The sequence below is a fragment of the Ovis canadensis genome, chromosome 15 (genome assembly GCF_042477335.2).
Source record: "Ovis canadensis isolate MfBH-ARS-UI-01 breed Bighorn chromosome 15, ARS-UI_OviCan_v2, whole genome shotgun sequence".
Classification (NCBI taxonomy): Eukaryota; Metazoa; Chordata; class Mammalia; order Artiodactyla; family Bovidae; genus Ovis; species Ovis canadensis.
The window spans coordinates 83,738,978-83,763,712 of NC_091259.1; the positions used below are offsets into that span (position 1 = coordinate 83,738,978).

The following is a 24,735-nucleotide window of genomic DNA, read 5'->3' on the forward strand; positions in this document are numbered from 1 at the left end:
TAAGGGACTTCCCAGGTGGTGCTGGAGGGAGACTCCACCTGCCAATCAATGTAGGACAGGCAAGAGGCGGGGGGCGGGGGAGGGTTCGCTCCCTGGGTTGGGAAGATTCCCCCCACAAGTGACACCCCTCTCCAGTATTCTTGCCTGGGAAATGCAACTGGCTACTCCATGGGGCTGCAGAGTCGGATGTGACTGAGCACGGATTATTAAAGTATCAGACCTATGCCCCTCAAAGGCTCGGTATTTTAAGTGTCTTCCCTCTCAAGGGTTGTGGGATAGCAGATTGGAGTAGGGACCCCAGCATCAGGCTGCCTGAAAGTGTCAGTCGCGTCGAACTCTCTGTGACTCCATGGACTGTAGCCCACCAGGCTCCTCTGTCCGTGGAATTCTCTAGGCAAGAATACTGGAATGGGTAGCCGTTCCCTTCTCCAGGGGATCTTCTCAACCTAGGGATCAAACCCAGGTGCCTTGCATTGCAGGCAGATTTTTTACCATCTGAGCCACCTGGGAAGCCCATATTTTGGCGTCAGCCTTAAAAAGGAAAATCATGGGAATCCTCTGGTGGTAGGACTCTAGGACTCTGCGCTTCCAATGCTGGGGCCCAGGTTTGATCCCTGGTCAGGGAACTAGGATTCTGCAGGCCACTAAGTGCAGGGGGGAAAAAAAGGGCAGGGGGATAAACACGGTTAAGTTACTTGACTTCCTGGAGCCTCGGTTCCTTTATGTATAAGATGTGTATGACGACATTACTTACCTAATAAGGTTTTGAGGATTAGAGGCCCTTGGCGTTGTGTGCTTAGCAGAGCGGCTGGTACCTGGTCAGCTCTCCACGCGTCACCGCTGCTCTCGTTCTCCCTGCTCCTGGTGTGGTGAAAGTTCCTCGGCCACTTTCTTCTCTGGCCCCTGAAAAAGCCTAGTGGTGGGGCTGTTGCTGCCTGGAATTTCCACTCCCACCGTGGTTGTCAGACTGGAGTAATTTGTTTTCCTAAGAAATGGAAACAAGTTGTGGAAGTGGATTCTTAAAGGGTTTGGACAGTCTTAAGAGGCATGGAACCTTGAAGGTGTCTTTTCACAGCACGCGCTTCAGTGTGCGGTGGTCGGAGGGCAGTGTGTGGGACGGCACGTAGCTCTGACACATCGTTGCCCTTCTACGTAGCTCTAGTTTCTAGCTGACCTCGGCGTATTGCTCTTCCTGTTGGGTGTGTGTTTGACTCAGGGAAGTGGGCACTGCAGCCTACGATGTGTGTGCCAGGGAGTTGCCTCTGGTGTGAGACACTGATCTCTCGGTGACCACATCTAGCACGTGGAATTCTCAACCCCAGGCTCAGAGGTGGGGGGAGCATGGGTGGTCACCTTCTGGGCCTAGGAGCTAAGATCTTTAGATTTCATGGTTTAAGGCTGGAGGGGACCTAAGGTAGGTATCTTTATCCACCTCTCCCCTTCCTCTCCTTTTTTCCCATTCTCATTTTTTAAAAATACATCAAGGAAGAATTAGGACTGAGTGCCTCATTCTTAGGTTCTAGTTGACCAGAAACTTGGTAAAAACTGGAAACTCAGTGAGCGTGCAGGATCTTGGCAGCCTAGAGCTCTAACCCAGAGCAGGGGGAAGGCATTCTTAGTTGTAATACCCCAAATCTGCTTTTTCCAACAAGGGCGTACCTTCTCACAAGACTGATGATCACTTTGGTTTTTCAAATTAGCTGTGCTAATTCGAGATCCAAGCACAGCCATTCCTTCTAAATACGTTCCTTCTCCTGTCTTCCTTTCAGTGAAAGGCTTACTTCTATGTTCCTATTAGAAGGGAGAGACAAATTGTTTCAGGCAGCATGTGGACCATCTGAAAATCATGACTAGAATCAACAGAGGATTCATTTCCCATCACCCTTTCATTTCTTGAACACCAGTTAAGAGGTGTGTAGAAAAGTGCTTTTAACTTAACTGTTTTCTGACTGTGGAAGGGGGCCTTGTGGAGTGTACTGCAGAGGTGAGCCCTCAGCTTATTTCTAGCTTTTTTTTAAAAACATGATTTATTCAACTGTATCAGATCTCAGTTGTGGCTAGTTGAATTTTTAGTTGAGGCATGTGGGATCTAGTTCCCTGACCAGGGATAGATCCTGGACACCTTGGAACTGTGGAGTCTTAGCCAGTGGGCCACCAGGGAAGCCCTATTTCTAGTCTTTACTGAGACAGAGTGTGAAGCAACTGTTCGTCTAGATTCAGACTCTGCTAATCAGGCAGGAAGCCCCTGTGCTCTCCGTATTTCTTTAGGAGGGTGGCCCCAAGTCTGGTTGTTCTGTGACTGCTGCTGTGGCCCAGCTGACCCCTGGGCACAAGATCACACGCGCCCAGGCAGCAAGTGGCAGGAGACCCAAGAGCTCTTCGGAACCATGGTGATGATGGGATGGACATCGTGACTAAAAATCTCAGAACAAGGAAGAAAGATTTCTTTGCTCTCCTAGGAGCTGCATGTGGAAAGCAGGAGAGTTGAGTTCCTCTTATTCCAAAGGAGTGAAAGACAGCATCAAGCCTGTGGGCCATGAAGACGTAGAGCTCCGCAAGGAGCGATGATGGGCCTTTCTCTAACTGGCTGAGCACCCAGAAGGTCTCAAGAGGCAATGGACAGCTGCCCAACACTCCCTGACACGGAGCATCTTGGAACACAGTTATAGTTAATGCAAACTTTATTTATAAAAGACTCTTAAATTAGTTGTATCATGCCATGCATTCATACAGAATACAGTGACCCTTCAGGGCTACAAGAGCTCACAAACTCAAAGGAAAACTAGTCAAGAGTTTCTAATAGTTAAAAGCTAGGAAAGATTAGGACAACTTTACAAATGAGCAATTAAAAAGAAAAAGGATATGGAAACTAGTCTGAGCTGAGAGGAGGCCCGCTGTTTACAGGTCTGTACACTAAACTAAGACACAGACAGTCTTCTAGAGAGGCAGGATGCTGGCGGAGAGAAGCGGACGATGTGCAAAAGACTTGTGCCACAACGACTCCTCCCCCAGGTCCACGGCGTGATACACACAGCCAGTCTGTGCACACTAGGCCTGCGAGGCCGCCGCAACTATGAGGACTCCTAGCTTAGTCAGCTAAAGCTGCAGGGTGCCAGGGGAGGGGGGCGGTTCATTTGCGACTGCTCTTTATTCTCTCCAGTCTCTTTTTCAAATCATCAATGTTAGCTGTGGAGGAGGAGGAGGTGGTCGTGGTTCCTGAAGAGTGGGTCTGGTTGGAGTCCAGGTCTGAGTGCTGGTGCTGCTCCCGCGACTCGCGGAGCTGAGAGAGTTTGCTGTGCAGCATGTCTGTGGAGGAGGCCACGGTGGGAACTGCTGGTTTGGAGAGCAAAGAGGTCAACGGAGGTCGGTCATCCTGCTGTCGAGAGAAGGAGGCGTGCTGTCAAGCGGGTCGGGAGGTGGCTCTGGAGCAACACACGCCAAGGCTGGGTCGCAGCCTCTCTGGCCACCCTGACCTGACCTGCTGGTCACCACCCTCCCCGCCCCACAGGAGACGAGCAGTACCTTTGTATTGTCCAGACCGCATCGCTGCCGGAGGATTTTCAGCCTCTCCAGGTAGACGGATGGCCCCACCTCTTCTCCGTTTGTGTTACCTAAGGAGGACACTGTGCTTGTGGCGGTGGGCACACACGTGACCTCCATCTGAGGGGAGATGCCTAAGGGGGAAATGTAGGAGTATTCAGATATACCCCTGCCCCGACTGCCCTTGTTAAATCTCCCACTGAAGGGAACAATTTGGGCCTTGAATATAACCACTCTACCTGATGACTACCTGGAGTTGGTGATAAAAGATACTCTGAGATACATAAGATATACTTAATGAGAACTTCCAAAACTGATAAGAGAAAAGCACTGGATTTTTTTTTTTTTTTGGTCTCATGTTGTGGCATGTGGGATCAAGTTCCCTGAACAGGGGCTGAACCCACACTCCCTGCAATGGAAGTAAGGAGTCTTAACCACTGGACCACCAGGGAGGCCCCAGAAGGGTGCTGAGTGCTGAGCTGGGCCGCCCTTCTGCCTCCTGAGCTCCGCAGCGGTCTATCCTCGTCACCCCTGGCTGCACTGGGCAATCCAAAGAGCCTGAGCTACTCCTGAGTGAATGCTAAGTGCCCAAGGAAAGACCCTAAAGGACTTTAAATACTTTCAAGAATCAGACTTGACTTCGACCAGGTGATACACAGGGGAACGCTCTTATTCCAATCAGGGAGGACAGCAAGGAGCTCAGGAGAAGAGGAGGAAACTGAGGTGTCCAGAGAGGAGGAGGAGCGGGAGCATTGAGATCAATATTCTGGGAGGAGTGGGGAAAACCAGAGCCATATCAAACCAAAACAAAATCTACCACTGTTCTAAATTTCTGAGAACCACCACAAAATGCAAGCATTTAAAATATCCAATTTGATATCAATGAAAAGACATCACATAAGCCAAGAGAACGGGGAAGAAAAGCCTCTCTGGCAAACAGAACAAAGTAAAGCAGGCTACTCCTGAGAAACAGGGATCCTTTCATGTACACATGAGAATATGCTGAGGGCGAAAAGTGGAGAATAACGCAGAGACGTGGGAAGCCTGAGCACTTTCAGGCATTCAGTTACCGGTGGGGTCACATGCCTGCGCTGCAAATGTCAAACTTTCCCAGAAAGGACTCTGGACATGAGAGACGGAGGCCCTGTCCCGATGACCTCAACCAGGGACGCCCGCATGCGGCCCCTGACACAGCTCACTGTGCTTCCAGAAGGGACTCTGGGTCGTGAAGAGGCGTAACTTACGGGATTTAAGGACAAGACCAACTATGGGGAAAACAAAAACAAACCAAAAAAACCCAGTAACAACAACAAAAAAATAAGAAACAAGTGACACGGCAGCCTAGAAAGGTACGTGGTGAGAGAACCTGAGACGCGCAGATGAAGTCTCACAGGCACAGAGTTTGGAGCTAAGAGTAGGTGAGCGCCACTGCCCTTGCAAAGAACTAAATACAGGACCACTGTGAGGGCTCTGCCTGGTGAGAGGACTGCAGCAGCTGGACCTTGTTTTGGTTTAAGGCTCTGGGCTATTTTTTGCCACACCTCTGAAGTCTTCCTTTTGTCTCTAGATCCTTGAGCAGTAATTCTCTAACACAGGCTTTTTTCACTGTGCGGACAGTAATATTCCAGCGTAACATCAGGACAGGCACTCATATTTAGTCAACAAAATACCTACTGAGTGCCTACTATGTGCCAAGCAACAAAATGGATAAAAATCTTTACGCTTGTGAATTTTAAATTTTAGCAGAAACAGACATCAATCAATCAATCTAATGAACATCATGTTTTACGGTGTGTGTCAGGGGAGGTGAAGTACTAGGAGGCGGGGTGGGTGGGTTGCAAGCTGTGGACCAGGCCTCACTGACACAGATGAGAAGGAGGAAGCAAGACTGTCGTGGAGAAGAGCAATCTAAACAAGAGACAGCCAGCGCAGAGGCCTTAAGAAGGTGTGTGCCTGGCGTGCCCCAGGGATGGCGAGGGGGGCCCTGGCGTGCCCCAGGGATGGCGAGGGGGCCGGTGAAGCTGCCATGGGACAGAAGTCAGAGAGGGCAGCAGGAGGGAGACAGTTCTAGAGGGATCAGGAGGCCACATCATGTCAGACCTTTCGTGTAAGGCTTTCTGCTCCGCTGAATGAAAGGGAGAGCCTTTGGAAAGTGTCTGAGGAGCGTGGTTTTGATGCTCTGTGTGGACGTGACTATGGGAGATGGGGCTCAGTGCTATAATCTGCGTAAGAGAAGCAGGGAGTGGCAGTGGAGGGCGGAAGCGCGGGTGGATTCCCTGTATGTTGGCAAGTCAAGTCAGATTTCTCTTTTTTTTTTGGCTGCACCATGTGGCAAGTGGGATCTTAGTTCCCCAACCAGGGACTGAACCTGCGTCCCCTGCACTGGAAGCACGGAGTCTTAACCACTGGACCACGTGACAAGTCCCTCACAGGGATTCCCTGACGGAGGGGAAGAGAAAACTCAAAAGTTGGGGGTTAAGCAAACCAGAAAAACAAAGTTGCCATCCAGTGAGATGGAGAGGAACGCAACTGGGGCAGGTTTTGGGGACCACCAGGAACTTGGTGTTTGATGTCAGGCATGAGCTCTCAGCTGGGAGCAGGGAGGAGGTCTGAGCTGGAGAACAGAGAAAATTGGGCTTTGCTGGCATAGAAAGTGTATTTAAAGTGATGAGAGAAGTAGGATTAGTTACGGAGGTGAGAGTAAGAACCCAGGGCGACAACAACATTAAGCGCTCGGAGAGGAAGACTCGGCCAGAGAGCCCTGGGGGCAGCAGGGAGGCAGGAGGGGACCAAGAGAGCGCGGAGGCCCAGGCCCAGCGCAGAGGCTGTTTCCAAGGACAGCGCACGGCCGGTGCTGGACCCTGACATGGATCAAGGCTGAGTGAGGGCTGGCCACTCTGCCTCACTGTGGCTGTTACGCCTGAGAGGCAGGGACAGAAACGCAGACCCAGCGGCAGCCTGGTGGCGAGGCAGGGAGCGGCCTGAGCCTGCCCTGGAGGCGCCGGCGGGGGGGGGAGCTGTACCTGCCGAGGTGGGAAGGCGGCCTTTGCCCTCCCTCTCCATCTCAATCACCCGAAGGCCTCTCTCAACATAGCTCTGGAAGAACTGTGAGGAGTTTTTCAGAAATGGTTCAATGTCAGCATCTGAATATTTCTTCTTGTATTCATATAACTCTGCTAGGCCCTGAAAAGGAGGTGGAGACAGATGTTAGTGACTCTTTTCCGTAAAGCAGATCCCCATTTGGGTCAACCTTTCCCCTCTCACCTCCTTAGTGTTCTCTTTAGAGCCAATCTTCTTAAAAATCTCAGCTAAGAAATCGTTCACTTTGGCCTTTGATGATTTTTCATCCTAAAGACACAAGGAAGGAACCATTGGTTAGATCTGAGTTATTAGTTAGGAACCAGTGGTTGGATAAGACACGAATATCTTCTCTCAAACTTCAGTCCTTCCTGGTATGTTCCGCAGATAACAGAAGCAGAGCTGCGGAGGCTGCAGCAGAAACATTAACAGTCTCAGGTTTTCAACTAAACTTAGGGGGGAAAGTCCCTCCCTACATTTATCTGGGGACCGATCGATGCCTTAGGCATGGACACAGAAACTTTTGTTAGGGACAAAAAGCACAAGGTGAGAGCTGATATTTGAGAACTTCAAGGTGACTGGACTAATCCCTGAGCCTCCACCTTTGGCCCTGAGGAAGACAGGCTCCAGCGGCCTCTCCCTTTGGCAAGACCACTTCTCTCAGTCTTTCAAGTCAGGACACTCACAATTCGAGATGCGCCCTTTTCTGTTTCCTTATCAGACTTGCTCCCGGTCTGGTCCATACTGTGCTTCATCATCCGGCAGAGGTGGGCCTCCAACTCTGACTCGTTCTTGTTGTCAATCATAGTCAGGTGGTCTAGGATCTGCGGGAGAAGCGTGCGTGTTGACTGGCAGCGGTGCCACATCCGTGACGCTCTCTTAAGCTACCACGGGGACGCCTGCGGCTCTCACTCACCTTGGGCCCTTTCAGTTTGCACAGAGTGTGCAGCAGTGTTTTTAGGGTCCTTATGGGAAATTCACTTTTGCATTGCTTGAGTTTTTCTTTGGGGAAGACCTTCATGAAAATATGTATATCCAGAAGAATTCTGTCCAGATTAATGCTGTTGATGGTATCAGGCAGTAGTCGAACCATCCTCCAGAGACACTATTTAAAAAGGAAACGAAAGTCAGATGGAGTCACTGAAGAATGAGGATAACCTCTGCCACCATTTGTTTCCCTAAGCTCTGGGGTCACCTCTAAAGGATGGTCAGGGACATGCAAGTGGCACCGCATGAACTGTCGAGTTCGGCTGCTAACACGGACAATATCATTTACTTCAACCATGTCACTGCTTAAAGTGTGACAAGTGGTCTACCTGACCATCTTCATTCCTCTTTCCCACACCCTAGAGAGGGGACCTTAAACGACAAGGAAATGTGGAAATTCTGTCCTGGGTATGTTTGGTTCCTGAGAGTAGTTCATATTACCTAATCAAATCTACTCTGAGGAAACAAAAATATCTCACACTATGACAGTGCAGTAACAGTATTATAATGTTACAGATATGTTCATCTGCAGTTTTTCAAAAAGAGACCAAAACATTATAAATCTATACATATTTTTCCCCCCATGAGAAATGAAATTTGTCTCATCAAACTTCTTGCCTTTAGATTCTAAGAAAACTGGAGACATTCACAAAATAGTTCTATCTTTTCACTGTTTGAGACCAGGAATTTTTTTAGGCCTGAACTGGGGGTATAGAAGGAAAGGAAAAATGGAGAACAACTGTATTATTCAGGTGTGCCTGGCTGACTTACTTTCAATCCTCTTTCCCTACACTTTAAAAGAAAAGATATCAAATTATGTCAACTTCACCTTCATAACAAGCTCTGAGAATTTGGGAGAACTGGCTGTTGCTAGGAGGCTGTCTTGGAGCAAAACAAGAAGGGCGCTAGAAAACAAACCCAACACAATAGCATTAATAAGTTTCAAGCCTGCATCCCAATTAAAATCAGTAACTGAAAGGCGAAGTGTAAGCAGTCTATCCACCTGAGAAATGAAGCGCTCATGCATCAGGAACGGCCCTTGATTACTCAGTCATTAAGAAAATAAACATCATCGAAGCTTTCTAAGTTACCACCTGGTAAATGGTAAAGCTTGAAGCTATTTCTCATTGTCACTGGTCGGTAAGAAAGCAATGTACATGAAATGAAATGTATACCAAAGAGGAGGTGACTGACAAATTTCACGGTCCTGTTCTAGAAAAGTCATAACATTGGCTGGCTTATTGAGCTGTTACTGTAACTGCTGTCTCAGGTTGGAATACCTTTGGTTCTTGAGGAAGAGAAGAGTGATAATTTAGCAGACAAACCTAAACTTACAACTGGTCTAGTACCTTTTGGTTTCTATGCGTAGACAAAAGAGAGGCTGTTCCAGACTCTAATGCTCACAGTACAAATATACCTCAGGATGTTGGTCTGGTCTGACTTCTCCAGAACTTTCACCACCAAGAGGTTCACAGAGCGGACCACCTGCTGCCCTTCCTCTAGGTCTTCAATTCGAGAGTCCAGCATTAAGGTGATGAGGCCATGCATCAGGTCTTTCAGAACCCCAGTGGAAGCCTCCCGGGCGAGGCTTTCTATCTGAAACAGCTATCCGATGGAAATTCTGTTAGAGAGGCGTGAAACTCAACACACACAGTGAGGAAGAGAAACACGGGCGGCATAAACGATTACACTGTATTTATAAAAATTCACAGTACTAGGAAAAAAATAAAGATCACTACTCTCCCAAACCTCCAGTAAGAGCGAAAATTAATTGGTGTGCTTCACTCCTGTTATGAAAAGTATTCTCAATGTGAACACATACTTCCTATTCACTACTGTAAAAAGATCTTATTTTTATTGTTATGTAAATTACACCCTGAGACAGTCATTACTGACAATCAGTTTCTGTGAAAAGCCAGCTAGGGCCCAACCATAACTGATGAAGAAACTGGCAGAAAGCAGAGTTCCAGGTAGTTTGTAAGTCTCCTCACAATAAGATGAGCTGGAACACTGTCCAGCGTCCAGTGGAAGTAGTCAATAGCTTACACAGAAAAATCCCACAAAAGACCTGTGTTTCCCATGTTTCACTGGAACATCAGGACCAGCTCAGGCTTGAGAACCTGGGTGGGATGAGAGACTGAAGGGAAGCTCAGGCTCTGCAGAGGCAGCCTTACCGAAATCAAGTTGCCAATGACACAGCTATACAGCTTGATGACTTCATCCTTCTCCAGCTTCTCGTCTGCCATATGTGTGTTGTAGATGAGTCTCAGCTGCATGAACGTAGCTATGAGGAACTGATCGATATGGCCAGACATGGCTTCCGCTTTGTCTTCCTGTCTCAGGACCTCATCGATCTGATAATAGAAATCCAAGATGTATTTTCCAAGCTTCATACTTCTAGGTAGCAGGAAGATACTACAAGTCTCTGTAATATTTATTAGCAAAGTGCTTCTAATATCTTAGCTTGAAAAAACTCCATTATTTAACATACAAATAACTAGTCCTTAGGGACTCATTCAATAAATATTTATGGAGCAAGATACTATAGTGTGAGTTAACTGCAGCTCCTATTCTAAGAGGCTTCCCATCTAGTTTAGGGGATAATAATCCTTGTGTTTAAATGCTAATTTATTAAAGAGAGTGTTTTCATACCCATTATGTCATTTGATTATTCCAACAGCTCTGAGAGGTAGAAACAGACAGGGCTGGATGTAAGATCTTCATTTACCAGATGAGAAAATGAGGCTCAGTAAAATCAGTCTACTTAGTTCAAATGCAATACTCAAGTTTTCCACATCTTGGTCCAGGTTCTTTTTGGTTCAGTAGACTGGTTGTTACTAATAGTAAAATGTTACTATGGGAAAAACACATACTTTCTATTCACTACCGTAAAAAGATCTTATTTTTATGATTACATAAATTACACCCTGAGACAAGCATTACGGACAATCACAATATCCATGACCACCCTTTCCTGCAAGGATGCTACACTGCACAACTCCAGGGGGCACCATCTCTACAAAGTGCAACGTGAATTGATGCCATCCTGTGTCGAGAAGCTGGTGGTCCTACTTTAATTTCTTTATGCATGTGTACCCATAAGCACAGACAATTTTATATAACTGGATATATAACTGGAACAGTTTAATGATACTGTTTCAACATGGACAAAATAAAAAAAATATATATATATATATAGGCGGGGGGGGCTGACTCTTTTTCCAAGGTAATTAACATCAACAGCCTGATACACTTTCATGCTCACAGAATCACATATAACCACACATGCACACACACATAGGGTCAAGGTTTAGGGCACGGTTTATTCCATAAGAATATTTATAGTATATACAGTTCTCTGCATCTATCATTCCTAACAGAAAATTACAAAAATCCTTAAAGTCAACAGAAACAATTCTACTCTTAAAGGCTGCATAACAGTCCACATATAGACACACCAAAACCTAATCATTCCCTGACCAATCAACTAGTTTGGATACCTTGTCCACTATAATTTTACAATAAACATTTGTGTGTGTATATATATCTCAAGGTATTTGTCTTTGAATCTCTAAAAAAAAAGAATAAAAACTCTTTGTGCCAAGAGTTTAACTTTTTAGGTTGAAGGATAAAACATTTAAAATTATGAGATAATAGATATTACTACTGTTTTCTTTAAAAACACACACGTAATTCATATTTCTACATGTGTAAGAGTACTGTTTTTTCAGTGTCTCTATCAGCTGGAAGTATTATTACTCATTTTACCTTTTGTCATTCTGAAAGTTTAAATGTGATATTATTTTAATGTGCATTTCTATGGTGGGGAGGTACTGGACATCTTTTCACATGTGTTTACTGGCCATTTGGATATCTGCTGTGACTTGCCTATTCTTATCCTTGATTTATATTTTTCTAGGTTCTCTTTTTCTCAAGAGTTAGTAAGAGTTCTGTTTACTATAATTATTGGTCCTTTATTGGTCATATGCAAATATATCCCACAATATAACACTTGTTTATTGACAGTATACAGTAAATTTCTCCAAATTAAAATCTTAAAATTTTTATGTGATCAAATTTGTCTTTTCATTTTAGGTTCTGGGTTTCCTTCCTTATTTTTCAATGGTTTCCCCAAATTCCTTGGTTATTTCGAAAAATCTGGGAGGGGGATCAGTTGGAGCAAGTCTCCACAGAGCTGCACGCACGCTTGGTCCGCATCAGGGTCACAGAGTTGCACACACGCTTAGTCCGCATCAGGGTTGTGTGTGTGTCGTCTCATCTTTTAGAAGAATCTCTTCCACATCTATGGTCACTTCCTTTTTCACCCCGGTTCTTATAATTTTTGCTCTCCAATCGGACTAGTAAGGGAATTTTAATTTCAAAGCTTTGTTTTAAACAAGAACTGGCTTTTAGAATTTCATGAATTTTAGCTATATTACCTACTCTCAAATTTTTAATTTTTTAATTTTTCTAATTTCTAAGTGTAAGTACTAAGTTACTTTATTTTAGCTTTTCTTCAATAATAAATGCGCTTCAGGCAATATATTTTTCTGAGTTCAGTAGCTTCAGTATAGCTGTAGAGGGAAATTGTTTCCTTCACTGTTTAGAGTTTTGATTTTTTCCCCTTTTTTATTTTTTAAACTATGAAAGTATGATAGCACATTTACAGAAGACTTGGAAAATACAGGACAAAGTTACATATAGTGCCCCAAATATTACAATTATTTTTTTAAGTAGATAAATCAAGATTTTTAGTTGGAGTTTCAATATCAAACTCTCAAAAGTTACTAGAACAAATACACAGAAAAAGCAGAAGGATATAGTAGACCTAAAAAACAGTATGAACCAATTCAATATAATTAAGATTCATACAATTTTCACACCATAGTAGGACATTCAATTTAAAGTTCCCATGGACAATAAACTAGGAGACACTGGACCATATCCAGGGACATAAAAGAAGGTGAAAGTTTCAAGGTCTAAAGGTGTTGAAATCATAGTCTGTTCTCTTATCACCGTGGAATTATGTGAGAAATCAATATCAAAAGATATTAATAGCTCACATATTTTCAAGTGCAGTGTGACATTTACCAAGGGAGATCTTTGACTTAGCCATTGAAAGCCTCAATAAAGCTAGAAGACTGAAAAAACAGAGGCGTGACTGCAGAAAGTATTTAAAAATGAGTATATTAGAAATTAATATAAAAATGAGAAATTAATATTAAAGACACTTTAAAAACCCCATGTATTTGGAAATTAAATGTCCACTTTTAAATGATGGGTATACCTAACAAGCCATAACAAGGAAAATTAGAAAATATTTGTAAAAGAATAAAAATGATAAGAGAATTTACCAGAATCTGTTACATGCAGCTGAAGCTGCTCAATGCAACTAAATACAATGCAGAATCTTGAGCGAGGTATGAAGACAAATAATGGGCACGAGCATAAATTTCTGTGGAATCTGAACAGAATGTGTACTTTCATCACACTGTATCACGTTAATTTCTTTTTTAAGTCACTAACATAATAAACTTTCTAGTTTTTTATCAATATATTAGATGCCAAAATATATGGAATAATTTCGAGTGACTATAAATAAGAAATCTAGCATTCTATTCATACTAAGTCAAACAAGTGGAATCAAAATGTTGATTTAGGGTGTTTCATACTTTTCAAATAGCCAGTATCTTTTGTGATATTAATATTATTTATTAAAAATGTTGTTGGGTTATCAGCAGAGAATTTGGTCAGTATATCTTCTACTTTTTGCATTTGTGAAGAGATGTTAATGACTCCTGTGCTTTAAGTTTCCATTAGATGTGAGTCTGTTTCCGGGCTCTCTACCCTGATGGTCTGTCTGTCTTTCCTTGGGCCAGTGCTATGCTGACCTGATTACAGTGGCTCTGTCACCGCTGCTAATACCAGTGGTGTAAGTCCTTTCTACTGTGTTTTTATTTTAAAACATGGTCTTTACTATTTTTAGGCCCTTTGATTTCCTATATAAATTTTAGAATCAGCTTCTCAACTTCAGAAAAAAAAAAAACCTGTTAAGATTTTGATTGGAAATGGCACTGAATTTACAGATATAACTTGAGGAGAAGCTGGCATCTTTATAATACTGAATCTTGAGAACACAGTATATTTATTTGGGAATGTAACAAAATAATGTCATTCAACAAAATTTAAAATTTTCTCTATAAAGGTCTTATATGAATGCTGCTTGATTATTCCTAGGTACTTAGGGTTTTATTCTTCAGGGTTTTATTTTTTTATTATGGTAAAATATATATAACATAGAGCTTACCATTTTAACCATTTTTAAGTATAGAATCCAATGACACTTATTCACAATGTTGTATAACCATCATCACCTTTTCCAGAACTTTGTCATTATTCCAGACAGAATCTGTACCCATTAAAATAATAACTCTCCAACCATCCACCTGCCCAACCCCTAGTAAACTCTATTCTAGTTTATTTGGCTATTCTAGGTACCTCATGTAAGTGGAATCACACAGTACTTGTCCCTTTGTGCCTGATTGATTTTATTAGCATAATGCTTTCAAGGTTCATCCATGCTGAAGCATGTGTTAGAATTTCGTTCTTTTTTCGTTCTAATATTCCACTGTGTGTGTGTATATATACACACCCAATTTTGTTTATTCATTCATCTGTTGATGGACACTTGAACTATTTCCACCTTCTGGCTATTGTCGATGCTGTGAACTTTGGAGCGTAAGTATTTGTTTGAATCTCTGCTTTCTAGGAGGGGATCTGAGGATCTTATTGTAATTCTATATTTAACTTTTTGAGAAACCACTAAACTATTTTCCACAATGGTTACAGTACTTTATGTTTCCACTAGCAATACACTCAGGTTCCAGTTTCTCCATATTGTGACAAACACTTGCTATTTTCCATTAAAAAAAAAATTATAATGGCTGTGAAGTGGTAACTCCTTGTGGTTTTGATCTATAGTTCCCTAATGACTAATGATGGTGAGCATCTTTTTACTTGTTTATTTGCCATTTGTATATTGTCTTTAGAGAAATGTCTGTTCATGTCCTTTGCCAATTTTTGAACTGGGTTTTGTTTTTTTGTCAATGAGTTAATAGGAGTTCTTAAGTATTCTGGATAGGTATATACCTATATATGCATATTATCTGCAACATACATTTATTATATGCCACATATATATACACAGGCACATACATTTACACTGACATTTATTCTTGTATCTGTATATTGAAACCATGAGCTCATGCTGGCACATCCAATTCCAGTCCAGAGTTCACTCTCTTTCCTTGGGCTTCCATATTTTATTGCCCTCTCTGGCCCCCATTTTCCTTATTATATTTATTTGACCAATCCCTTTATATGTAACCAATCTCCCATCTCTGCCACAAGCCCTTCCCCAGGCCAACCTCCACTGTTTGGGCTCTGAGTCCCCATTCAGAGCCATTCACACGCTGCCCTGCTCCCCTCCACCACACATGAATATCCTCTTCACCCTGCCTGGGGCGTCCTAATACCATGCCATGTCAGCTCCCCCCATGGACGTCTTCTTCTTCCGGCTTTGGCTCTGCGTCATCCCTCCCAAATGACAGCCTCCTCACAACACCTGGGCTTGGAGACCCTCACACTGGGCCGCTGTGGCTCTCCACTCCCACCCCGTGCTACCAGGTAGGTGCCTTCCTCGTGTTACCCTCCTCCTGGCTTTATGACTGGATCATTAGGAAAGGGAAGCACAGGAAGGAGAACGATTTTTAAAAAACATGTAGTTTCTCTTTGTTCAAAAGTCTCTAATGACTTCCGATCACACTGAAAATCCAAACAACTCACCCCAGGGCTTTTACAGCTCTATATGATCTGGTCTCTGTCCACCCTTCAACTTTCATTCTGTACCATTCTCCCTCTTGCCACCTATGTTCCAGGCGCATTGGCCTGTACTGTTTCCGTGACCACACCAAGGTCATTCCTCCTCTAGAGCTTTTGTACTCTAGCAACTGTCCTCTGCTTGAAGCCCAACTACCCATCCAAGTTACTTAGTTCCTCTCTCCCATCACCCCATTTGAGTTTTATTTGCATAGTAGTTACTATCAATATTTTGTGTTTGTCTCTGTCCACTAAAATCTAAGAAAGCTCCATGAAAGCTGGTTCCTACCCATTGCTATGTTCCAGCCTCAGGTGAAAGAATGCAGTTGTGAAAATCAAGGCTCTATTAGAGCGCTATCCTATAGAGCAGGCTCTATGCGCGTGCTCTATGCAGCGGGCGATGTCTGAGAGTGGTCCCCGTGCACTTCTGTCAGCAGGGTGGTGCTGAAAACCCTGCCTCCCCGAACACTGCACTTGGTGTGTAGCCACCACTATCGCTGCCTCTACAGTCACCCACGCAATTGCCGTCACGGGCAATACCACCGTTACCTGTGTCAGAGCTTGGATGCTTGTGTTGATGTCACCACTGGCTACTTGGGAAATTATAAAATTGATTGTGGATGCTGTATTACTGTGCATATCATCAAAGTGTGGAGAAACAGCCCGGATCCTAAACAGCGGAGCAAAGGAAATCATTCAATTATTACAAGGTATTCTATTGAGTTGGAATTACACACTTCCCCACTAGATCCATGTTTCAATAAGGAACCTCTACTAGCCAGATAGTAATCTATTCTAAAGGAAATGAGTCCTGAATATTCATTGGAAGGACTGATGCTGAAGCTGAAACTCCAATACTTTGGCCACTTGATGTGAAGAACTGACTCACTGGAAAAGACCCTGATGCTGGGAAAGATTGAGGGCAGGAGGAGAAGGGGATGCCAGAGAATGAGATGGCTGGATGGCATCACCAACTCAATGGGCATGAGTCTGAGTAAACTCTGGGAGTTGGTGATGGACAGGGAGGCCTGGTGTGCTGTGGTCCATGGGGTAGCAAAGAGTTGGACACAATTGAGCGACTGAACTAAACTGAATCTATTCTAAAAAGTTCTAATTGCACAGAGAACTCTTTTTAATATGTACACTCTGATGATCATGAACTGCTTATACTTAAATGGGTTAACTTACTTGGGCTCAGGAATAAGGACTGGTTCAAAAATGTCATCCAGTTTGTGCTGAACAAGTTCTGGCATTTCACACCGCACTGTACCATTGTCATTCTCAATCTCATCTAGGTCCAGTTGGAATTCTCGGCGAACCATCTGGGCTGCCTCAGGATGCCCACTCATGCTTCGGGCTTGGCTAAGGGAAGCAAAAGGAGGCTCCTGAACTAAAAGAGACTTCTGAACCTAAGGGCAAAAGAGTAGCACTGCCAACAGCCCCAAAGCTGCAAGACAGATGTTCAACTTCTGGTTTCAGCCCCCCTGAATGATTTAAATCCTTGCTTCTAAGCAAGTGTCTTCAATGGGCAACAATGCTGGTTCATGAATATCCTAAGAGAGTAGATTAACTTGTACTTATAGTACTGCCAAGTTATAAGTATTCTCTCTAGTTCACTAAAGCCAACCAGCAGTAAATAATAAAGAGTATTTACATTGACTCAAAGGTCACGACTTCTGGGCAAAAACCTAAGAAATATCTAGACTGCCTGGATCTTTTCCACCAATTTAACCAGTGTTTATGTTTTTCTAATTACAAGCAGCATCCCATGCAGTGTTCAATAAATTTTATACTTCAGGGACAATCAACTCTTTTCAGGAATATTCACTCTTGACGAGTTGGGACCAGCATTACATCTAAGCAGTAGATATTCACCGTTTCCAAATTCAAATTGGTTAAAATTATACTCATGATATGACCCAAAATAGAGCTGTCTTGCATAGAAGGCAGTTTTTTGAGTCCCTAAGCCAATGCTGGGTTGCATGCACTTTACTCAGCGTTATGAGAAGAACAGGAACCTGTGCACAACCAAACATAACACAAGGAAGAAGGTGAACCAATGCTCTGGCCACACGACATTGAGCTGACACTTCTGCTAGCCAGTGGACTTTCAGGGAAGGCGTGACTCATGGCTACTTGGACACCCTCCACCCTGGTTATAAACTCTACACCAGTAGCCCTCCAGAGGGGATGAATCCAAGTCAGAAGTTAGAAAGATATAAGAGCCCTGCTAATGAGAAATCAGCAGGCAGTACTTACATCCTATAAGTGCGATACATAATTCTGTCCACGGAAAAGCAGTGAAAGAAGGCACAAGACTATTTAGAAGTGGTTTTGAGACAAAGACAATGAAGACTGAAGGATTAAACATTTGGTTACAAGACATATACCCAGACACTGTGTCATGCATGATAATGGCTACAAGAACTCAAGATTATGTTACAGGATAAGCTCTGAGCACACAGGCAAAGTCCACAGAGATGCCCTCTGATGAGCCTCTCAGCCCACATACTTGAGTCTGGAGGGCATGTCCTCCGCTGGCCCCTTGCGCAGCATGTTGGTGCTGGAGCTTGTGCTCTGTGTGCGCTGCGGCTTCTCTTCCACCTGTTTCACTGGTGCCGCCGAAGGCCTTTTTGCTGACCGCTTAATCCTTTCCTCAAGCATGCTCATATCTTTTTCAGAAAGCTGTTAATAGAACCCACATTTATTAGCTCACCTCTCTGCTAGAATTTCAGAGAAAAACCTCATATGGTGGTTTAGTCACTAAGTCGTGTCCAACTCTTATGAGCCAGTGGACTGTAGCCTGCCAGGCTCCTCTGTCCATGGGATTCTCCAGGCAAGAATACTAGAGTGTGTTGCCATTTCCTTCTCCAGGGGGATCTTCCCAGGTTTCCTGCATTGCAGGCAGATTCTTTACTGAGTGAGCTACGAGGGAAGCCCAAAAACCTCATATAATCTTCATATAATTGGAAGACCCAAGGATTAATTTCCATTTCCATGCTGAAGCAAACAGAATCTCCTAGGTTAGGGTATGTTCACTTTCAAACACTACCTATCCTTTAAAATCAACTGTTGCTAAAACCTGACTTGCTTTAGTAAGAGAAGATATGAAACAAGGAAAGGATACAAAAGGAAAGGCCCCGTGAATAACTACAAATAAAAAGGTCAAGAATTAAACAAAACCTCCTCATTTTTGTGGTATCACCACTAAACTAGTGGTGTGACTATGGGCAAGAAGCTTCACTTTTGGTCATCTGTAAAATTCCTATCTGCTTTATCTCCTTCACTGGCCTCACAGTGAGGATTAAATGAGGTAAATATAAATAAAAATATACAAGCATAGGGTAAATATACGTGCTATTAAGAGGTAAGTGGAGTGAAGAACAGGTCTAGTCACGGTAGTGATTGGCTCAGAGGAACTAAGGAGTCAAAAACAGAACCTTCTGTTTGGAGAGTCTGAATCATGGCTACAGCGCAAGACCCTTTTGATCTGACAGGTACCAGAATCCACATTATACATGAGTAGTTGTTCACTAAAAAATAAATGCAGTAAAAATTATCAAGGAGATTGCCAGGCACAACTTAAATTCTTAGACTAGCTTAAATTTCTTGATTCAAAAATAGTTTTCATCTAAAGCAAATTGGTAAGAGGGGAATGCTCAGAAAGAAAATCTAACTTCCAGTAAAACACAGCCTTAAGTGTCCTAAAGTAATCAGATGCACCGTCAAGGGTTTATATGGATTTCAAGACGTATCGAGAGGTTGAGTTTTAATAAAAAGTGGTAAAAACTTAAGAGTTCCGATGGGATGAAATTTCTCACCTACAAGATCTTTCAATTCACAACATGCTGAAAATGTTTAGAGAAAAGTGACTCACGGTTCCAATCAGCTTGAACACTTGATCCCCGTGTACATTGTACACCGTGACGATGGTGTTGAGTGCAGCGTTGCGCACAGCATTGTCACGGTCTCCTATGTGAATCGCTATCTCCTTTAAGGCTTTTCCCGGGGTTGGTTGGCAAACATTCATGCCATAGGACTCGACCAGACACCCCAGTTCTTCCAGGCACTCTGATGGGGAAGAAAGGCTAGACTAAGGACACTCAACACACATTTGGCACAAAAACCTATCTTTACAGGATACATTTTCCTTGGCATACATGAAGGGCTAAAGTCTTATTCTGGCTCTCCCTTGAATTTCTTCTTGTTTATTGCCTTCTACAAAATATACAATGAAACGGTGGTGCTGTAGCAAGCACTCCTAGAAGGGACGCCTGTGAGTCAGATGGCCCCTGTGCACTTGACTTTGTCATCAGGGAGGTACTGGGTGGTGCCTGCATCACCTGACGCTGTGGCTCCACCAGTGTGCAACTCATCACTCTCACAGTCCAAACCAGAAGGCTGGAACCAAGAAATTCCCTGGTTCACCTATAAACTACTTCTCTGGGAGGTCACTGTTGCAGACATAGGCATCTATCAGTAGTTGCTTTACCTGCTCTCTGCTTGGAGTTTTTGGATTTGGTTCCTTCCATGATGAAAGGGAACATCTTGCTGGCTGGGTAGACAAGGCACATCCGGTTCAGGATGGCACGGACATCTTTACGAATGACGTCCTTTGGTTCTCCGACCTGGTCAACAAGGAAAATAATAATAAAGTGAGGCACTGTCTGAGTAGCAAAGGCACCCCCTTGTGTGTTACTACATCTTGAAAGAAGAAAATGAGTGGTGGAAGGTCATCATCATCCAACAGATGGAAGACAGAAGAGGGAATAAAACTACAGGAACTGAAGTAGCTGGGAACTTGGGCAATCTTCCAGATTGAGAACAATGCATTACCTTGAGGATGAGATAGGGGATGAAGGAAGATGCTTCGTTCTCAGTAAGATGATATTCCTCATCACTTAGCAGGGTGAAGAGCAATTTTAAATATTCTAGGGTTTTCATGAGGACGCTTGTATTGGTGTCAAAAAACCGCAGCGTAACCCACTTCAAGATAAGATCCAGGCAACCAATGACACCGTCTTTTTCGCTCTCCAAGTGCTTGAAACAAAACAATACAAAACCCCCACAAATTAGACTGTATAAAAATTTAATTTCTATTAGGCAAGTAACTCATATATTTTACTACAGTCCAAAAAAAAGATGATGGATTTTTAAGCCTCCATTTAAGACCCCAAATTATAGACATGTAGTCATTTATTCAATCAGATAATAAGAAAGCTCTAAGAACAGACAACATGGTATATTCCAGTTCCTTCGAAGTCATGCAAACTTCTGATTATTTCACAGAGCTCAGTATTTTCACACGTCCAAGAGTCATGCCTATTTATTTTGTTGCAAACTTACATCAACCATGACAGCAAGGGCCTTGTTATGATGCTGAAAGTCTGAGTGAAACATCTCATCTTGTAACCATTTAGCCACACAGCTAGACATCTGAGTTTTTAGCTGCTCAATGTATTCATCCCGTGGAGTAGTAAAATTCCATTTTAATACCTGAAAAACAAAGAAACAAACAAAAAACAAACAGTGAAAGGGGCTGTAAGGGGTTCAACTGAATGCACAGAGACATTCTATTTAAAGCAGCTGCAGGAATCAATTTAATAGGATATTTTAAAATTCACCAAGATTAATTTGTAATTAATGACTACTTTCCAGTCTTTGATTTTAAACAAAATAAAAACCCTACAAACCCACCAAACCCCCCCAAACTTCTTTCTACTGGGAGATAAAAAGGCAACAGCTCTATTCCATAGTTTCTTTGGTAGGAATTAATGCTGTAGGATTTAATACTTCCATAATGTAGTCTTAGAGAAACAAGATATAATTCACAAGCAAAAGATTTAATTATTAGATATTTCACAATGATATGAATTTCAGACAGAAACTTTAATTCTTGATTATAAAACAAAGCAAAAACAAGCAAAAACTTCCTGAAGATTTTAATTCTTTCCTTACTTTTAGTCCTTTCTCATCTTTCATCCTTTGCTCCTTTCCATTTGGAACAACAATAAAAATAGGACCGGATTTGTCTTCATCCTCCTTTAAGCTGGTTTTGCTCGGAACTTTCTTTCCTTGTGCAGTCTACAACAAAGGTGCAGGGAATACTGATTAGACAGATTACTACTCCTTAGGATTCACTGTTGCTGCCTATTAAAAGGGTGCCATGTAAACCAGACATGTTTCTATATCATATTCCAAATGAAAGAAACTAATGAACAGAATCTTGCATTTGATATGTTTGTGTACAGGTTTTCTAGAAATGTTTCTGACAGCAGGCTTAAGTAACTGTTGGTCAGTGCTTGGGCTGGCACGCGATATGGTTGGAAAAGCTATACCAATGGTCTGGGTCACAGGTTGCTTTTGTTTACTGGACAATTCTTTAAAAAAACTGAGAGGTAAGTGACATAAAAAGCTATGGTTTTTCCAGGAGTCATGTGTGGATGTGAGAATTGGACTATAAAGAAAGCTGAGTGCCAAAGAATTGATGCTTTTGAACTGTGGTGTTGGAGAAGACTCTTGAGAGTCCCTTGGACTGCAAAGAGATCAAACCAGTCCATCCTAAAGGAGATCAGTCCTGGGTGTTCACTGGAAGGACTGATCCTGAAGCTGAAACTCCAATACTTTGGCCTCCTGATGCGAAAAGCTGACTAATTTGAAAAGACCATTATGCTAGGAAAGATTGAGGGCAGGAGGAGAAGGGGATGACAGAAGATGAGATGGTTGGATGGCATCACCGACTCAATGGACATGGGTTTGGGTGGACTCCGGGAGTTGGCGATGGACAGGGAGGCCTGGCGTGCTGCAGTTCATGGGGTCACAAAGAGTTAGATACGACTGAGTGACTGAACTGAACTGAACTGAATGGCAGTCACACATTTAATATCACTTAGTTGAGAAGGCTCTTCTGTTTCTCTGCATATAAAATCTCTATCACATCATTCTAACTGAAGACACTTTGAGAACCTGCTTTTAGAGAAAACTGCTGAAACATTTTAAATACTTAAGATACTAAAGTGGCTCTTAAAAATAATCCAAGATTTAGAATCTTTGTATCAGATGGAAAGAAACTGTGAACATACAGTATACATATTTAAGGTAAAATCTGAATTTCATTACTGGAATTATTATTATAATAAATGCAGCAAAAGTCTGCTATTTCCAGTGAGGCCAGCATTTCTTTCTATTTCAAAGACTGAAGCCATTTAGTCAAAACAAATAAGAGATGAGTTATGTCAAATTGCTTTGTAAACTGCAAAAGTCTGAAAAAAAAGCAGTTTTAAGAACTGAGTCAAAAACTACTTTAAAGCACTTGTGATCAAAAAACTAAAATCAGCACTTGTTAAACATGGGATGAGGAGAGGGAGGAGGACAGGAAAAGAACAGTTTCATTGGACAGATTGGAAGATCTTTACCCATTTAAATTAACTCACTGAATTCAAGGACCCAAGCACAGGGAAGGAAAATGAGTAATTAATAGTTAGAAGAACGGCCACAGGATGGCCCTTCTATAATGGGGATTTAACAATAAATGTACTGGATAATAAAACATGTCCTCCACTGACACATTTTCATCAGTTACATGTAGTTAATAAAATAGTTTTCTCTAGATTTACTATTGATTGCACAGTTCTGCGATTTCCCTTTTGTAAATATAAAATAGTCAATATTCTGAATACAGTGACAAGCTCTGAATCTTGATACAGAAATTGATGACAATTTGCTGTGATTAAAAAAACTTAATTAAATGAAAAGACACCCGAGGATATTTAAGGCTGAGCATTTGAAAACACTTCTTTAAACTGTTCAATTCTGCATGCATGCTGAAAGGACTGGTGATCTATCAAATCTCACTGGTGTGGGGACAGAAGGTCCTTTGAGTCTAATCAGAACACTTCGTTGTATGATGACTTAACAGGCAAATGTGAAGGAAGTTGCTTACTACTGAAAATCTCCCCCAAAGACCCAGATGACAGAAACCTGGCAGTAGCTCTTGAGAACAGGATGCCTCTGTTTCATGACATCATTAAAACTGAGCCACAGATAAATGTACAACAAGCACTTCATAGATAATATCCCTTCATATGCAGTGTTTTTCTTAAAAGAATGACTTAGTGTAAAGAAATATTTATAAGCAACTCTACACTTAAGCTGCAGAGTTAACATACCTTTGTTTTAGAGGAAACTCCTAGAGCCTTGGCCTTTTTCGGATCAGGCTTAGAGTCTACAGTGCCAGAAACAGAATCTTCAGCAGGTGCTTTGAGAAAATAAAAACACATATTGTAAATACAAACTTTTAACTAGTATCACTATATTCTGAGCAAGTTCAAAATATAATGATGGTAAGAAAGCCTACAGTTTTAAATGTATCCCTTTCTAAAGTGTTTCTAGATTTTTTTTTTCCCCTAATCTTTTTTCTCCACAATTTCCTCTTTAAACACAACCTCATGAAATTAGCTCAGAAAATCTACATCTGCTTTATCAACACTTAAACTGCAGTTTTCAAACTATTTTCTAAATAGCAATTAAAAATTAATTAATTTTAAGCAATTAATAGCAATTAAATCTGTCTACCTTTTTGCTAGACGGATACTTCTTTAAAAGAAGGGTCTATCACCTTTGAAACTACAGCAAATTATATATACCAATGGCAAGATTCCAGTAGATGTTATAACTGAATATACACTTTGATACTAGCAATTTTACACATGTAAACTTTCTAACTTTTTAGCACCCCAATAAACAGATTACTGCTTTGTTTAAGCACTAAGTCTAGAAGAGCAGTGGGTACAGGTTAGTGTTTTGTTTATATGTTATGGAATTTTAACATTAGGATGAAGAAGTCAAGAATTTTTCCTTGACAAAGTTGAATAAATATTTGAATGCTGCTTTTTTGTTGTTGTTGTGACCAGTGGGGATTGAACCAGTACCCCTTGCTTCAGTGGAAGTATGGAGTCCTAACCACTGGACTGCCAGAGAATTCAATAAATATTAGAATCGATCAGCAAATAGCCAAGTGCAAGGGAAGAATGAGGAAGCAGAGTCCTCCTGGTTCAGACATTGACTGGCTGTTTGACCCTGTGCAAGTCACTTAACCTCTGGTATTTCTTGTCTGTTAATAAAGGGGATTCAGCCAGATGGCCCCAATTCCCCTTCTAACTATAATATCCAATAGCAGAAAATAGTTATGGAAACCTTAAAAACTGAGCACTTGCTTTCTGGAGTATTTCACTGTGCTGCTCCAAAACTGCT

The 24,735-nt window shown here is 42.3% G+C and overlaps 1 protein-coding gene and 1 non-coding gene across 9 annotated transcripts in view; both read right to left on the bottom strand.

The window, feature by feature from the left end:
* Window positions 1-2,663: 2,663 nt before the first annotated feature.
* The window catches only part of CKAP5 (cytoskeleton associated protein 5), a 94,715-nt gene continuing 72,643 nt past the window's right edge, over window positions 2,664-24,735 (bottom strand). For 4 of the 8 annotated variants that reach the window (XM_069555609.1, XM_069555612.1, XM_069555611.1 and 1 more), the window contains exons 27-44: window positions 23,652-23,740; window positions 21,442-21,567; window positions 20,830-20,979; window positions 20,320-20,523; window positions 19,976-20,111; window positions 19,361-19,554; window positions 17,996-18,168; window positions 16,672-16,845; window positions 16,033-16,153; window positions 9,780-9,959; window positions 9,023-9,210; window positions 8,435-8,510; window positions 7,535-7,723; window positions 7,305-7,442; window positions 6,805-6,888; window positions 6,564-6,723; window positions 3,523-3,674; window positions 2,664-3,376 (exon numbers count right to left, since the gene is read on the bottom strand). In XM_069555609.1, coding sequence (XP_069411710.1) covers window positions 3,131-3,376; window positions 3,523-3,674; window positions 6,564-6,723; window positions 6,805-6,888; window positions 7,305-7,442; window positions 7,535-7,723; window positions 8,435-8,510; window positions 9,023-9,210; window positions 9,780-9,959; window positions 16,033-16,153; window positions 16,672-16,845; window positions 17,996-18,168; window positions 19,361-19,554; window positions 19,976-20,111; window positions 20,320-20,523; window positions 20,830-20,979; window positions 21,442-21,567; window positions 23,652-23,740 — 2,780 coding nt within the window. In that variant the 3' untranslated portion in view covers window positions 2,664-3,130. The remainder of the gene's footprint in view (window positions 3,377-3,522; window positions 3,675-6,563; window positions 6,724-6,804; window positions 6,889-7,304; window positions 7,443-7,534; window positions 7,724-8,434; window positions 8,511-9,022; window positions 9,211-9,779; window positions 9,960-16,032; window positions 16,154-16,671; window positions 16,846-17,995; window positions 18,169-19,360; window positions 19,555-19,975; window positions 20,112-20,319; window positions 20,524-20,829; window positions 20,980-21,441; window positions 21,568-23,651; window positions 23,741-24,735) is intronic. The other 4 variants (XM_069555614.1, XM_069555615.1, XM_069555617.1 and 1 more) reach the window with 3 other exon arrangements.
* Window positions 19,759-19,869, bottom strand: LOC138421397 (small nucleolar RNA SNORD67). Its single transcript, XR_011249480.1, has one exon. It is a non-coding gene; the product is annotated as a small nucleolar RNA SNORD67 (small nucleolar RNA).